Source organism: Dasypus novemcinctus, chromosome 12 (genome assembly GCF_030445035.2).
Source record: "Dasypus novemcinctus isolate mDasNov1 chromosome 12, mDasNov1.1.hap2, whole genome shotgun sequence".
In the NCBI taxonomy this organism is placed as follows: domain Eukaryota; kingdom Metazoa; phylum Chordata; class Mammalia; order Cingulata; family Dasypodidae; genus Dasypus; species Dasypus novemcinctus.
Window position 1 is genome coordinate 11,605,842 of NC_080684.1, and position 14,831 is coordinate 11,620,672.

General features: G+C 37.7%; 1 protein-coding gene across 1 annotated transcript in view; it reads right to left on the reverse strand.

Moving 5' to 3' along the window:
* ADAMTS20 (ADAM metallopeptidase with thrombospondin type 1 motif 20) overlaps positions 1 to 14,831 on the reverse strand; it is a 216,025-nt gene that overhangs the window by 33,896 nt on the left and 167,298 nt on the right. Inside the window, exon 37 of the mRNA XM_058307840.2 lies at positions 9,694 to 9,785. Coding sequence (XP_058163823.1) covers positions 9,694 to 9,785 — 92 coding nt within the window. The remainder of the gene's footprint in view (positions 1 to 9,693; positions 9,786 to 14,831) is intronic.

The following is a 14,831-nucleotide window of genomic DNA, read 5'->3' on the forward strand; positions in this document are numbered from 1 at the left end:
TAGAACAAACTGTTGCCCCTTCCATGATGGAAATGGTCCAGTGAAATCAGCCTGCCACCAGGTAACAGGGTGATCACCTCGGGGAATGGTGCCATACTGGGGACTGAGTGGGGGTCTTCGTCCCTGACAGATTGGGCACTCAGCAGTGTCTGTAGCCAGGTTGGCTTTAGTGAGTAGAAGTCCGTGTTGCTGAGCCCCTGCATAACCTCCATCTTTACCACCATGGCCACTCTTTAAATGAGCCCATTGGGCAATGACAGAAGTGGCTGGGGAAAGAGGCTGACTGGTATCCACAGACCAGGCCATATTAGCCACTTATTTATTAAAATCTCCTCTGCTGAAGTAGCCCTCTGGGGAGCATTCACATGGGACACAAATATTTTCATGCTTTTTGCCCACTCAGAAAGGTCTATCCACATGCATCTTCCCCAAACCTCTTTGTCCCCAGTTTTCCCACCATGTTCCTTCCAAGTCTCTGACCATCCAGCCAAACCATTGGCAACAGCCCACGAATCAGACAAATGTAGTCATTTCCAGGCATTTCTCCTTTGAAGCAAAATGAACAACCAGGTGCACTGCTCAAGGTTCTGCCCACTGGGAGGACTTCCCCCATCACTGTCCTTCAGGGATGTTCCAGAAAGGGGCTACAGTGCTGCAGCTGTCCACTTTCGGGTGGGACTTGAGAATCATGCAGAACCATCTGTAAACCAGGCCAGAGTTTTCTCTTCCTCAGCCAATTGATTGGAAGGAACTCACCAGGAGAAGCTGCCTGGCTGAAGGAGAGATGAAAATTCTCTCTTCTGACAGCTAAAATCACTTCTTTTAAAGCCTCCAACTGATTGGATGAGTCATTTCTCTTTGCTGAATGCACTCTCCTCGGTTCATTGTAGATGTGGTCAGTCATGATACAATCAGCTTATGATATAAGCCCATGTAATATCCTCACAGTAAGAATTGGGGCAGTGGTTGCTTAACCAAACAACTGGGCACCATTTCCAGGCCAAGTTGACGAATGAACTTAACCATTACAGTATATAATTGTATTGGTGGCCTATAGCGCATAGAGATGTAATATATTTGATAATAACAGCACAAAGGAGACAGGTGGGAGCAAAGTTGTACTAGAGTAAGGAAGTGGCACCAGATGGTAACTCAAGTCCACAGGAAGAAATGAAGAGGACCAGAAATGGTAAATAAGAAAGTTCAAAAAACAAAATCTTTAGGTATATAATTGCTCTAATTTCTTCTCTCAGTTGCTTTATAAAGACATAAAAGTATATGAAATAATAATTATAGCAATGTTTTGTTGAGTTTGTGGCATATATAGACAGAAGATGCAGCACAAAAAGGAGAAAAGAAAAAAGAGCATTCACAGGAGTAATATTTCTGTATTTCACCAGAATTAAGTAGTGTTAACCTGAAGTTAACTCTGATAAGTTAAGACCTATATCATAAGCCCTAGAGCAACCAATAAAAAAATTTTCAAAAAAGCATAATGAAAAAATTATTAAAGAAGTTAAAATATCCACTGGACACAAAAGAAAGCAGTAAAAGAGGAAAAGAGGAACAAGAAAAACATGAGACAAATAGAAAACAAAAAGTAAAATGGCATAGATGTAAATCCAACCATATCAATCAATAATCCACTCAAAAGGCAGAGAACCAACAATGTGTTTCTCTATAAGAGACACAGTTAAGATCCATACATAAATAGCTTGAAAGTTAACATTCCAGAAAGGAACACAAGTAAGTGCACCAGAATATGCATAAAGGGAGTGCAAGAAGAAGAAAAGAGAGATAAAAGGGGCAGAGAATATTTTTAAAGAAAAGTCTTCAAAAGCTTAATATTAAAAATATTAAGTATTACTTTATGTAGTTTTACGTCTTTTAAAGAATCTGAGAAATACCATGTAAATAGCAACAATAAGACGGCTGGAATGGCCAAAATAATATCAGACAAATTAGACCTTAAACAAAAAAATGTTACCACAGATAAAGAGAAGGTATTTTTCAATGATAAAAAGGTCAATATATCAGGAAGATATAACAATCATAAGCATATAACTAACAACAGAACCCTAAAATACATAAAGCAAAAACTGACAAAATTAAAGGAAGACATAGACAATTCAACAAGAATATCTGTAGACTCCAATATCCCAGTTTCAATAATAGATAAAACAATTTATGCAGAAGATGAGGAAGGAAATAGATTTAAACAACACAATAAATCAATTAGGCTCAGCAGACACCTACAGCACACTCTACCCAACAACAGCAAAATCCTTTCTGTTTAGACCTTACATTACATCACTGAGTGAACCTCAATAAATTTAAGAAGGATTGAGATCATATGAAATATATTTTCCAACCACAATGGAATGGAAATCAATGACAGGAGGAAATTTGGTAAATTCACAAATACATGGAAATTAAACATCATACTCCGAAATAACCAGTGGGTTGAAGAAGAAATCACAGGTGATAATAGAAAATACTTTGTGATGAGTGAAAATGAACATATAACATACCAAAATTGATGGGATGCAGTAAAAGAAGTGCTTGTAGGAAAGTTTATAGATGTAAATGCCTGTGTTAAAATTAAGATTTCAAACCTTAAGGCAATGGAAATAGAAGAGCAATCTAAATCCAAAGCAAATGGCAAAATTAGAGTGGAAATAAATCAAATGAGGAAAACCAGAAAATTTTAAAAATCCAAAAATGGTTCATTAAAAATATAAACAAAACTGTCAAATATTTACCCAGACTTATCAAGTTAAAGAGAGAAAACTGAAATTATTAAATCAGGAAAAGAAGAAGGGACATCATTGCCAACATTAGAGTAATAAAAAGAATTACAAGAGAATCTTATGAACAATTATATGAAAACAAATAAGATAATAGATGAAATGGACAAATACTTAAAAGATAAAAACTTCCAAAACTGGCTCAAAAGGAGGTAGAAAATCTGATTTGATCTATAACAAAGGCATTGAATTAGCAATTAAAACAAAGAAAAGCCCCAGTTCAGTTGGCTTTGCTGGTGACCTCAACCAAGTATTTAAAGAACTAATTCTTCACATACTCTTCCAAAAAAAAAAAAAAAACAGAGGAGCTGGAACACTACCCAACTGATTCCATGACACCAGTATACCTCTGATACCAAAACCAGACAAACAGATCACAAGAAAAGAAAACTACAGACCAATATCTCTTTTGAAAATTGGTGCCATAGTCTTCAACAAAATACAAGGCAACTAGATATAGAACCCATAAAAACGATCACCAGTAACATAATGGTGAAAGACTGAATGCTTTTCCCTAAGTACAGGAACAAGACAAGCTATCTGTTTTGCCACATTTATTCAACAATTGTACTGGAGGTTTTAGCTAGAGCAATTGGGTAAGAAAAAGAAATAATAGACATCCAGTTTGAAAAGGAAAAAGTAAAACTATCTCCATTTGCAGATGACATGATCTTATATTTATAAAATCCTGAGGAATCCACTAAAAAACTACTGGTACTAATAAATGAGTTCAGTAAGTTGCAGGATACAAGATCAAAATATAAAAATATAGGCAAAATTGCAGATACTCTTGACTCCAGATTTGGGGTTCTTTTCACTGGACAACTACACGTGTCAAAGCTTTTTTCAGGCTGAGCTGAAATCTGCCACCCCATTGAAGTCTCGAGGACTAGCACAGAATGGCCTCACTCTTTCTCTTTGGGTATTTTAAAAAATATTTAAAGACAATTATTATACCTTCCTACTCTTTCCCTGGGTCCCGTTTTTATTTTCCTTATGTAACATGACTTTAAACCTGTCCTTTTTTTTATGGTGGCTTCCTCCTATCCCTAAAAAGATTACAATTTATCTTTTAAAGGCATACATTCAAAAATAAGTTTACTAGTCCAGTGAAGGATAAATGAATTTCCTGATCTCAATACTATGATTTTATAAAGGTACCATAAGATTTCATTAAGTTATTTAGAGATCACTCCATGCTCCCCATGAGTCACATTGAACCCATACTGGTCAAATAAAGCACTTAGGTCTTTTTTATATAACATTGCCAGATCCGATTTGAGTTTCTGGACCTAAATTAATATTTCTACATTTATTCTTACTAATTTTTTTCTCTTTGGTTTCAGTCCATAGTTCTAGTATCTCTTGAGGGCTCTTTTAATTCTTCTTTCTAACATAACAAATGTCCTCTATACTTAAATTAAGCATAACTTCTATATCATATTATGAAAACTATGACTGGGAAATTTCAAGAATAGAGGTCTGTGGGAAACCATTGGTGACATCTCTCAAATTATATAAATTTATTATTTAGTATTTCTTGGCTTGATTTTTCAATTGCCTGTGAATCTACCTAACTATGCTATATTTGTCTACCTTACATCTCTCTATTATAAAATGTTTTTCAGATGTACTTTGTAAAAGTCCTTGTTAAAAATGAAACAATACATTTTCTACTAGGAAGCATACTTAACTGGCAACCATGGAAATAAAACAAGAGAACATAACTGGAGAACTCAAGAAACAAGGGATAAAAACAAGAATAGAGAAATGGAAATGTAGTATTTCACAGATCCTAGAAATATATTCTGACAATATTACAGACCCAGAGATCCACTCTAACCAATGTTAGCAGCAAGGAGTAAAAGTTATGTATGTGCGATCCATTCCTTAACCTTATAATGCATATTAATTGATTTCCACAGGTTAAGTGGAAAGATTAAAAATTATAAAGCAGCATGAGAGGAGAAAAGGGGCCTCAACAAATTAAAATCCTTGTTATTAATATGTATCAATAAAATTGATCTGTTAAAAAAAATTCCTTGTTATTATACCATCTCTTACAAATGCAAACTTGAACAAGATGTTTTTTCTCCAAAGTTTATAATCTTTGAAATAAAATATATATAGGGGAGAAACAGCAAGATGGTGGCCAAGTAAAGAGCTCCTAGAGTCAGCTCCTGCTACAGGGCAGTTAGCAAACACCCAGAGCTCTCTGGAGCTAGCTGAAGCACCTGTTTGGGGGCTCCAGGAGGCCAGAAGAGCGTCCTGCATTGTCCTTGAAGGAATGGAAGGAGACTGCCCATCTGCAGAGAAGACTTGTAAGTAGAGGCTCCACGCCCGGAAGGCTGAAGCCCATCCTCCACTGGAGGCACAAGTCACCTCAAGAGTTGTTCCGCAGCTGGAATTGAAAGCTCCACTTCCCAAAAATGGGGGAGTAAGAGATGGTTGGGCACCAACTTCAGCTACAGATGAGCAAATTCAGCAGTGAGAACAGCTGAAGTTCGAGCCTGTCCCAGTCAGAAAGAGGCTGGGGCAGGGCGGCAGACTTGGCCCATTGGTTAGGGCATCCATCTACCACATGCAAGGTCTGCGATTCAAACCCCGGGCCTCCTTGACCCATGTAGAGCTGGTCCACGCGCAGTGCTGAGCGCGCAAGGAGTGCCCTGCCACGCAGGGGTGTCCCCCGCATAGGGGAGCCCCACGCACAAGGAGTGCGCCCCGTAAGGAGAGCCGCCCAGCGCGAAAGAAAGTGCAGCCTGCCCAGGAATGGTGCCACCCACACGGAGAGCTGACACAACAAGATGACACAATGAAAAGAAACACGGATTCCCTTGCCGCTGACGACAACAGAAGTGGACAAAGAAGACGCAGCAAATAGACACAGAGAAGAGACAGCTGGGGTGGGGCGGGGAGGGGGAGAGAAATAAATGAATAAATAGGTCTTTAAAAAAAAAAAGGAAAGAGGCTGGGAGCTGCCATCTTAACTCTGCACCTGGCACAAAGGGAAGTGGGGCAGATTGAAAATCACAGTGCTGGCAGGGACCAGCTTTTTTCCATTCAGGTTGGATTGCAGCTGAAGCCCAGGCCAAAACCCTGACTCCAGCAGGAAGGAAGCTGGGGGGATGTGCACCAGCCTCTCTGGGAAATTACTGGCCAAGTCGCAGAGTCCAGTGACAATCCTACTTTGGCAGTACAAGCTACCCCAGGAGCTATTCTGTAGCTGGAATTGGAAGCTCCATTTCCCAGAAATAGGGGAGGAGGAGAAAGTTTGCCACTGATTTTGGCTGCTGATTAGTAGCCTCGGCTGGCTAAGGTATAACCCTAGGAAAAGCTAGGATGTGAATCTGTCCAAGTTAGAAAGAGGTCAGTGGCCACCATTTTGACTTTTGCCCCCAGCATGAGAAGAAGCTGGGCTAATTGAAATTCATGGTGATGATAGGAACCAGTTTCTTTCACCCAGATCAGCCTGCAGCCCTAGACTAGGCTTCAGCCCCACCTCTGGCATGGAGGAGGCTGGCAGGCTCTGCACCAGCCTAACCAGGTAACTGCAGGTATCTTTGGCTGGCATAGACTGAATAATCAGAAGTCTACCAGGGCAACTGCAGGCATCTTGAACCCACACTGCATAGATTGCTGCCCACACCTGCAGCTCCATCCCTACGCCAGGCAGGGGAGAAAGGGTATGAAGCTTCATCAGTCTCTCTGGGCAACTAAAGTCTAGGCCTGCATGACTTGGATTATTCCACACAGCTGTGACTGCCCCTACCCCTGGCAAAGGAGAAAGTTGGGAGAAACTTCATTGGTCCCTGAGGCAATGAGGGCAGCTTGAGCCTCCACAGCTTTTAGCACCAACTACATCCTTGGCTCCTACTGCACAACCAGCAAGGGAGAAAGGGCAGGAAGCCCTAAATTAAAGAGAAAAACTGCACCCAGAATAAATACTCTAGTAAGCCAGAAGCCAAGAAACCAAAAAATTACAATCCACACCAAGAAACAGGAAGATATGGCCCAATTAAAGGAATAAGATAAGCCTCCAGACAATATAAAGGAGTTGAAATAACTAATCAGAGATGTTCAAACAAATCTCCTTAATAAATTCAATGAGATGGCTAAAGAGATTAAGGATATTAAGAAGACATTGGATAAGCACAAAGAAGAATTTGAAAGCATACATAGAAACATAGCAGATCTTATGGGAATGAAAGGTGCAATATATGAAATTTAAAATAACATTGGAATTATACAATAGACTTGAGGAGGCAGAAGAAAGTATTGGTGAGATTGAAGAAATAGCCTCTGAAAGTGAACATACAAAAGAAGAGATGAAGAAAAGAGTAGAAAAAATTGAAGAAGATCTCAGGGAACTAAATAATAGCAAAAAGCGTGCAAACATACATGTCATGGATGTCCAGAAGGAAAAGAGAAGGGAAAAGGAATATTTTGAAAAAATAATGGTAGAGAATTTCCCAATCCTGTTGAAGGATATAGATATCCATGTCCAAGAAGCAAAATATACTCCCATCCAAAAAAAATCTGAATAGACCAACTCCTAGATACATATTCATCAGAATGTCAAATGCCAAAGACAAAGAGAGAATTCTGAGAACAGCAAGAGAAAAGCAATGAATAACATATAAGGGATACCCAATAAGATTAAGTGCTGATTTCTCATCAGAAACCATGGAAGCAAGAAGATAGTGATCTGATTTATTTAAGATACTACAAGAGAAACCCAAGAATCTTATATTCAGCAAGATTGTCTTTCAATAATGAGGGTGAATTTTGAATATTCACAGATAAACAGAAACAGAGAATTTCTAACCAAGAGACCAGATTCGCAGGAAAAACAAAGGGTGTGCTACAGTCTGAAAAGACAGGAGAGAGAGGCCTGATAGAGAGTCTAGAAATGAAGATTATATCATTAAAAGTAACTAAAATTGTCAAGAGTGGTGAAAATAAAATATGACAGATAAAACTCAAATAGTTAGGAATAAACTTAACCAATAATGTAAAGCACTTGTTTTCAGAAAACTGTAACTCAATGTTAAAAGAAATTTAAAATACCCTAAATAACTGGAAGAACATTCCATGCTCATGGATTGAAAGACTAAATATCATTGATGTCAGTTCTACTCAAATTGAGATACAGATTCAATGCAATCCTGATAAGTATTCCACCAGCACTTTTTTTTAATTGAAAACACTATTATCAAATTTATTTGGAAGGATAAGGGGTCCTGAATAGCCAGGAACATCTTAAAAAGGAAAAGCAAACCCTCTTCTCCAGACTTTAAATCATACTGCCTAGCTATAGTGGTAAAAACAGCATGGTACTGACATAAAGACAGACACATAGACCAATGGAACCAAATCGATGGCTCAGAAACAGATGTTCACATCTATGGTCAAGTAATTTTTTCTAGCATGTCAAACCCAAACAGCTCAGGCAAAACAGTCCATTCAACACCTGGTGCTGAAAGAACTGGATATCCATAGCCAAAAGAAGGAAAAAGGACCCTTATCTCACACCTTACCATTTTACTCAAAATGGTAAAAAACCTAAAAATAAAAGCAAGAACCATAAAGCCCCTAGAAGAAATTGTAGGAAAATATCTTCAAGACCTGGTGATAGGTGGTGGATTCTTCAAGAAGATAAGAGGAGGACTGAGATGGATTACTGATGTTTAATGTATGTAGAAGTTTTAATTAGCTTTACTGTAAAAGTGTGGAAATGGATAGAGTGGAGAGTAACAAATAGTGAGTAATAGCTAGTTTATATATAGGAATGTGGCTGAAAATAGTAGTCTATGGATGTAAATGCCAATTGACAGAATGCTAGAGAATAATCTAGGAACTGAATAGCACAGTAAACCAAGAGGTGGATGAGAATTGCAATTGATGGTACAAATGCAAGAGTGTCCTTTGTGAGCTAAAGCAAATGTACATCACTACTATAGGGTGGTAAGAATGTGGAGAAGCATGGGAAAAATACAACCGGAGGGATCTATGGACTATGGTTAGCAGTAATAATACAATATTCTTGCATCTATGCCAAAGATGTACTGTGTTGATAATGGGACAGTATGGAAAAAGTGTGCCAAATGTACACTATGGATGTGGTAACAATCAGATCATAATATCTTATCTGTAACAAATGTTCCACCACAGTATGGTGTGTTGATAGAGGGGTGTTGTTTGGGAATTCTGCACATGTGCATGATTGTTTTATAAGTTTACAACTTCTGTCATAAAAAATATATTTAAAAAATAATAATAGGGTGGGTTGGGGGAAAACACACCAAATGTAAAATAAGGACTATGATTAGTAGTAAGATTTTGACAATATTCTTCCATAATTTGTAACAAACATTTCACAACAATGCCAGGTGTTGGTGGAGGGTTGATGTATGGCACCCCTATATGATGTTATGCATGTTTGCTTTGTAAGTTCACAACTTTTACTCTACACTTATTGTTTATGTGTGTTCATATATAAAAGATATAAAATTAATAATAACGATAGGGTGGGTTGGAGGAAAAATACTTTGGTTAGTAGTAATATTTTGGCAATGCTCTTTAATCATTAGTTAAAAATGTTTAACAACAATGCAAGCTATTGGTGGTAGGGTGAGTTATAAGAGTCCTGTAGGATGTTATAGACGTTTATTTTGTAAGTTCACAACTATTACTATACACTTATTGTTTATGTGTGTTTATGGGTGAGTTATATACTACAATAAATTTTTAAAAGTATATATATATATATATGTTTTTCATTTTCTATTTACTTGTGTTTCTTATAATATTCTGGCCAAGAAAATAAAGAGAAACAGGATCAATTATATTTTGTAGCGGAGTAAAAAATTAAAGAAATATTGAATACCTGTGGGCACCTGGCAGCACTATAGCAATCTCCAGCTGTGGCAAATGGAACTGCTTTTCCAAATATTGTCTGGGAAAAAAGAAGATCTGTAGCTAGAAAATAAAAATTGAAACCCTTTAGCACCAGGATGGCAACACAATATTCACTGTAAAAGACATAGTCTTCATATTCTATTCATAAATATATTTTTTATTTAATTCAAATTTATGTAGAAATTTTAAAGCTAAATAATTGATTTTTATATTTTATATATAAATGAATAACTAAAATAGATGAAGTAGCATCATGAGGAAAAGCACTGAAAAAAGATTAAAGTTAAATCAAGTATGTGAGTGATTATTGACAATGTATATATCAACACATTTAGACTATTAAAGACACAGCCAAAAATGTACAATTTTCTTTTACTTCTTATAGCATTTTTATATTATTATGTTATTCTTTTGCATCTTACTTTTGCTAACATTTTTAGAAAAACTTCCTGATTGGCAACAGTGCTAAGTGTTCTGTACAAGGTATCAAAAACAGGATTATTAAATCAAAACCAGTTTGGAAGGAATCCTAGGGTCAGCCAGTCCAATCTCTTATTCAAGCTTGAATCACTAAATATTATCCCAACCAAGAATGATCCAGTCAGGAGCTGCCAGCTCCACTGTTGTTTTTTCAAATCATGTCACTTTCCTAGATAACTACAAGATCACAGCATGCCCCAGGATAATGCCAGTCCCCTGGAGGCAATCCCCAAAGTTAGCATTTCTGGAAATATCTATCATACCTCCAGGGGAAGTTTCCAAAAGGAAGAGGCCTTCACTGTGTTCTAAGCACCAAGCTCTACCAGATCATGAGAACCTGTAGGTTTCTCTTTACAATTCCGTGAACAGGGATCTCATGTTTGTGGCTTAAAATTGTCCATGGTGGGAATAAGTATCTCATAGAAATTGGCAAACACCACAAATCAGACTTTTTAGTTTTTCTCTGTAGAGCTGGTTGTTAAACATTTGCACACCACTGCTTATGGATGGCATTTAAGAGTTGGGCTGGGGCAGAACAGAAACACAACTTTCAAAACTTCTTGAGCTGCTACCTCCTTCAAAAGCATAACAACCAGTCAATACCCTCAGCTCCAAGAACCAATCATACAATAGTAACACCCAGTATATATTTAATTCTGCTGACTGGTGAGTTCCAGAACATATATCAAACTCTTATTGGATATTATTTCCTGGATGATCCACAGACATCTCCAATTTAACACACCTAAAGCTAAATACATTACCTTTTTCTCCAAACTTATTCCCCTTTCTGTATTTCTCTTCTCACCAAACAGAACAATACCACCATTCACCTGGTTACTTTGGAAATCTTTCTGAATATTCTGTATCTCTAATATCACTAACCCCCACATTCATTCATCAGTCAGCAAATTCTACAGATGCTATTCTTTAATATTCCTCAAATCCATCATCTCTCTATTCTGACCCATGGCCTTAAGTTAAGCCCCCATCACTTTCTGTCTGAATTATTATATTAGCTTGCTAATTTTCTTCATGGACACAATTTGCTCTCCCTCCAACCAAATCTGTTCTCGTCCCTGCTTAAACTTTTACCCCAATGGCTCCCATAACTTATAAGATAAAATTTAATTTCTTAGTTTAGTATACATTGCCCTCCAGGATCTGATTCCTGGGAGCTTCTCTCACAGGTTACCATCCCCAGATTCCATCTATTTTATGCTTAGGCCAAACTGACCTACTTTTTAATCTCTGATGATACCCATTCCATGCTTTTGTTCATGCTGCACCTTCTTGAAATTTCTTTTCTGCACTTAGTTTGATCAACTCCAACTTGTCCTCTAGATTATTCTTCAGGAAGCTGTTCGTTTAAGCTTCTTGAGGCAAGCAAAGCATTTTTATTCAACAAATATTTATTTAGAACTTACTATTAGGCACCATTATAGGTACTGATGACACAATAGTGGATAAAGGAAACTGGAGCTGAAGAAACCTAAGTCCCACCAGAAAGAGCCAAGAAATAAAGTAAATTTTATAATATGTTAGAGATGGTCTTTGCAATGGCTAAAATAAAGCAGGAAAGAGGAGGAAGAGAGTTTAGGGGTGAAGAGTGATCTAGCACGGCTTCACGGAGAAGATGAATCTGAGCAGAAATGAAGGGACATACAATAGAGATGATTGTAAGATGAGAGTTTCAGGCAGATGGGGCAATAAGCAGAAAAGCTTTGAGGCAGGGCATGCTTGCAGTGTTCAAGGAACTGCAAAGAGGTCAGTGTGTCTGGAGCAGAGTATGAAAGGTGGAGGAGGGTGGGTGGTAGAAGATGAGACCAGAGACGTAATTAGAAGGAGGAGGTCATGTTGAGTTTCGTTGACCAATGGAAGGACTCTAGACTTGACTTAGTTAGACAAAAAATGACTGGAGAGTTTTGAGCAGAGGAGGAGTGACATGGCATGGTTTATGTTTTATAGGCTCACTCTGGCTTCTCTGTTGTGAGGAGATTCTAGGTCAGGAGGGTGGAGAGTGGTGTCATACAGGGAATATTGGTTGGTAGGCATTATAATAATCTAGGTAGGAAATAATGTGGACTTGGATCAAAGTGGTAGCAAATTAGGCAGTGAGAAACTGAAATTCAGTAGGTATTTTCAAGATTGACCTAACAGGATTTAATGATGGATTACACGTGGGTGTGATAGAAAGGGAAGAATTAAGGATGATGCTAGGTTTTTCGCAGAGTAGATGGAAGAATAGAGTTGCCATTTACTGAGATAGTGAAAATTTGGAATAGAAGGAGCAGGTTTGGAAAAATATAGTGGAAGTTCAATTTTGGATATATTCACTTTGTGATACCTATTAGACATACATATGGATGTGATGATAGAATTTTGGACATCAGGATAGCAGTCTCAAGCTAGAAATATACATTTAGGATTGTCATTTAACAGGTGTTAATTGAATGAGTTCTGTCTCTAAGAGAATAACTGAGTCCCAAAGTTTGTCAACATTTACTGATGTGGAAGATGAATTTTAAAAAGCAAAGTTTAAAAACAGTGAAAAAGATAGATGAAAGAGTGGCTAAGACAGGTACCAAACATGGAGAGTGCAGTGGTCTGGAAACCAAATGCTGCTGATAGGTCAAACAGGATGAAAACCAAGAATTATTATTGGATTTAGGGAAATGGAGGTCACTAATGACTTTGATAAGATCTGTTTCCTGAGAGTTGAATGAATGAAAGACTAATTAGAGGGAGTTGAGGAGTGCATGGGAGAAGAGAAACTGGAGAGTGGGAGTAATAATTCATTTAAGGAACTTTACTATAAAGGAAAGCAGTGGCTGGAGGTGAGAGGGTCCAGAAGATTTCTTTTTAATTAAGATGGAAAAAATAAGAGCATGTTTCTCTATGCAGGATGTAAATGATCCAGCAGAGAGGAAAAACTGATGATGTAAGAGAGACAGGGTGATAGGTTGAAATGATGTTCTTGAGTAGGTGTAAGTCAATAGTCTTGGGCACAAGTGGGCAGGTTGATCTTAGATGAGAGTATGGAGAGTTCATCCATAGTAACAGGACAGAAGATAAAGTATACGTGTGTATAGGTGGGTGGTAGCGGTGGCAGTGGGGGCTTATGGAAATTCTCTTTTGCTTGTTTTATTTTCTCAGTGAAATTGGAAGGAATATCACCAGCGATAATTGAATAGAGTAGAAAAGGTGTCATAAATTTCAGAAATTTGAGGCATGAGTTAGCCATTTAGGAGAATGGGAGAGTGAATGGATGAGGGAAGTGCTATAGGCATACGAGGGACCCTGAGCGTCCACGGAAGCCTAGCTGCTACGTGCTGAAGTGTGACCAGGCAGAGGTGTGCGCATTATCTCCTAAGTTCATATTCATGTTGCATGGGCAGAGGGGGTGGAAAGTTTAATTTAACTAAGACTGGGTTTTGTAACACAAATTGAAAAAGGAAAAGAAAGGCAAGGTGTTGAAAAAGTATAAAGTTGACTATGTACCCTCAGGTCCCAGTTCAATGTCTGGCAGATACCTTATTAGTCTGATAGATTAATAATAATAAAAACAGCCTAATAAGCAGCAAATAAATACAAGAGTTCATTATATATTTAGCAATGCTAGTTAGCTGACTCAAAATGGATAATAAATAATGACCAGTATTTATAGAATATTTACTAGGTGCAAGGCGTTGACTGAATATGTTCTACATATTACCTCTTCAACCTCACTGAAAAAGAAAAGAAAAAGAAAGGAAGGAAAGAAGGGAAGGAGGGTTGGAAGAAAGAGTCAAAGGAAGGAAGGAAAAAAAAAGAAACTGAGGCAGCTTCTCAGTTTTCAGATAAGGCAACTTAACCTTAAAGAGATCTGCCCAAGGTCACATAAGCGGTAAAGGGAGGTAGAGAATTTATGCACATACAGTCTGACTCCAGAATTTTGTGCTCTTATTTTTAACATTATATTGCTTCTCCACTGTGATAAATGGTACTCATTGTTACTAGTAATAATTGCTCATTATTGAGTGAATGCGGTTTAGATATTATGTATTCATGCATGCACTCAAATATTTGTTCATTTCTTTTATGGTTCAGGCACGGTTGGTAGACATTGGGAATTCAGTGGCGAGAAAGATAGACTCTGCTTTTAAACTAAGCTTGCCTTTTCGTGTAGACATGTAACTTTCAGGAGGGCAGGTTACATTATTGTCCATAAAAATCTTTTGATTTGACCACTATAATTTCCCAGAAAGACAGCAAAGTCCATAATGTGGGGCTGTGGGTAGGACCTCATGTCCCCACATTACCAGTTACCAGCTGTGAATTGGGACAATAATTTCTCTATAAGCAACATGGTTTTATCATCTGTAACATTGTGATGCAATATCTGCCTTACTAATACAGGGTTACTGAAGAGATCAAATGAGATACTGTACGTGAAACTACTCAGTAAATTATAATTAAAAATTAACGTTGTTGCTTTAAACTACCCCCCCCCCCAAATTTACACAAATATGTTGGGGATGTGAATTTCCTTAGGTTTGATCTTGAAAGGGCAGCATGTTATCACTGTCATTCCTATTACATCTTTATTAAGGGTCCCCAAGATCCATGTGACTGCAAAGGAAGTAT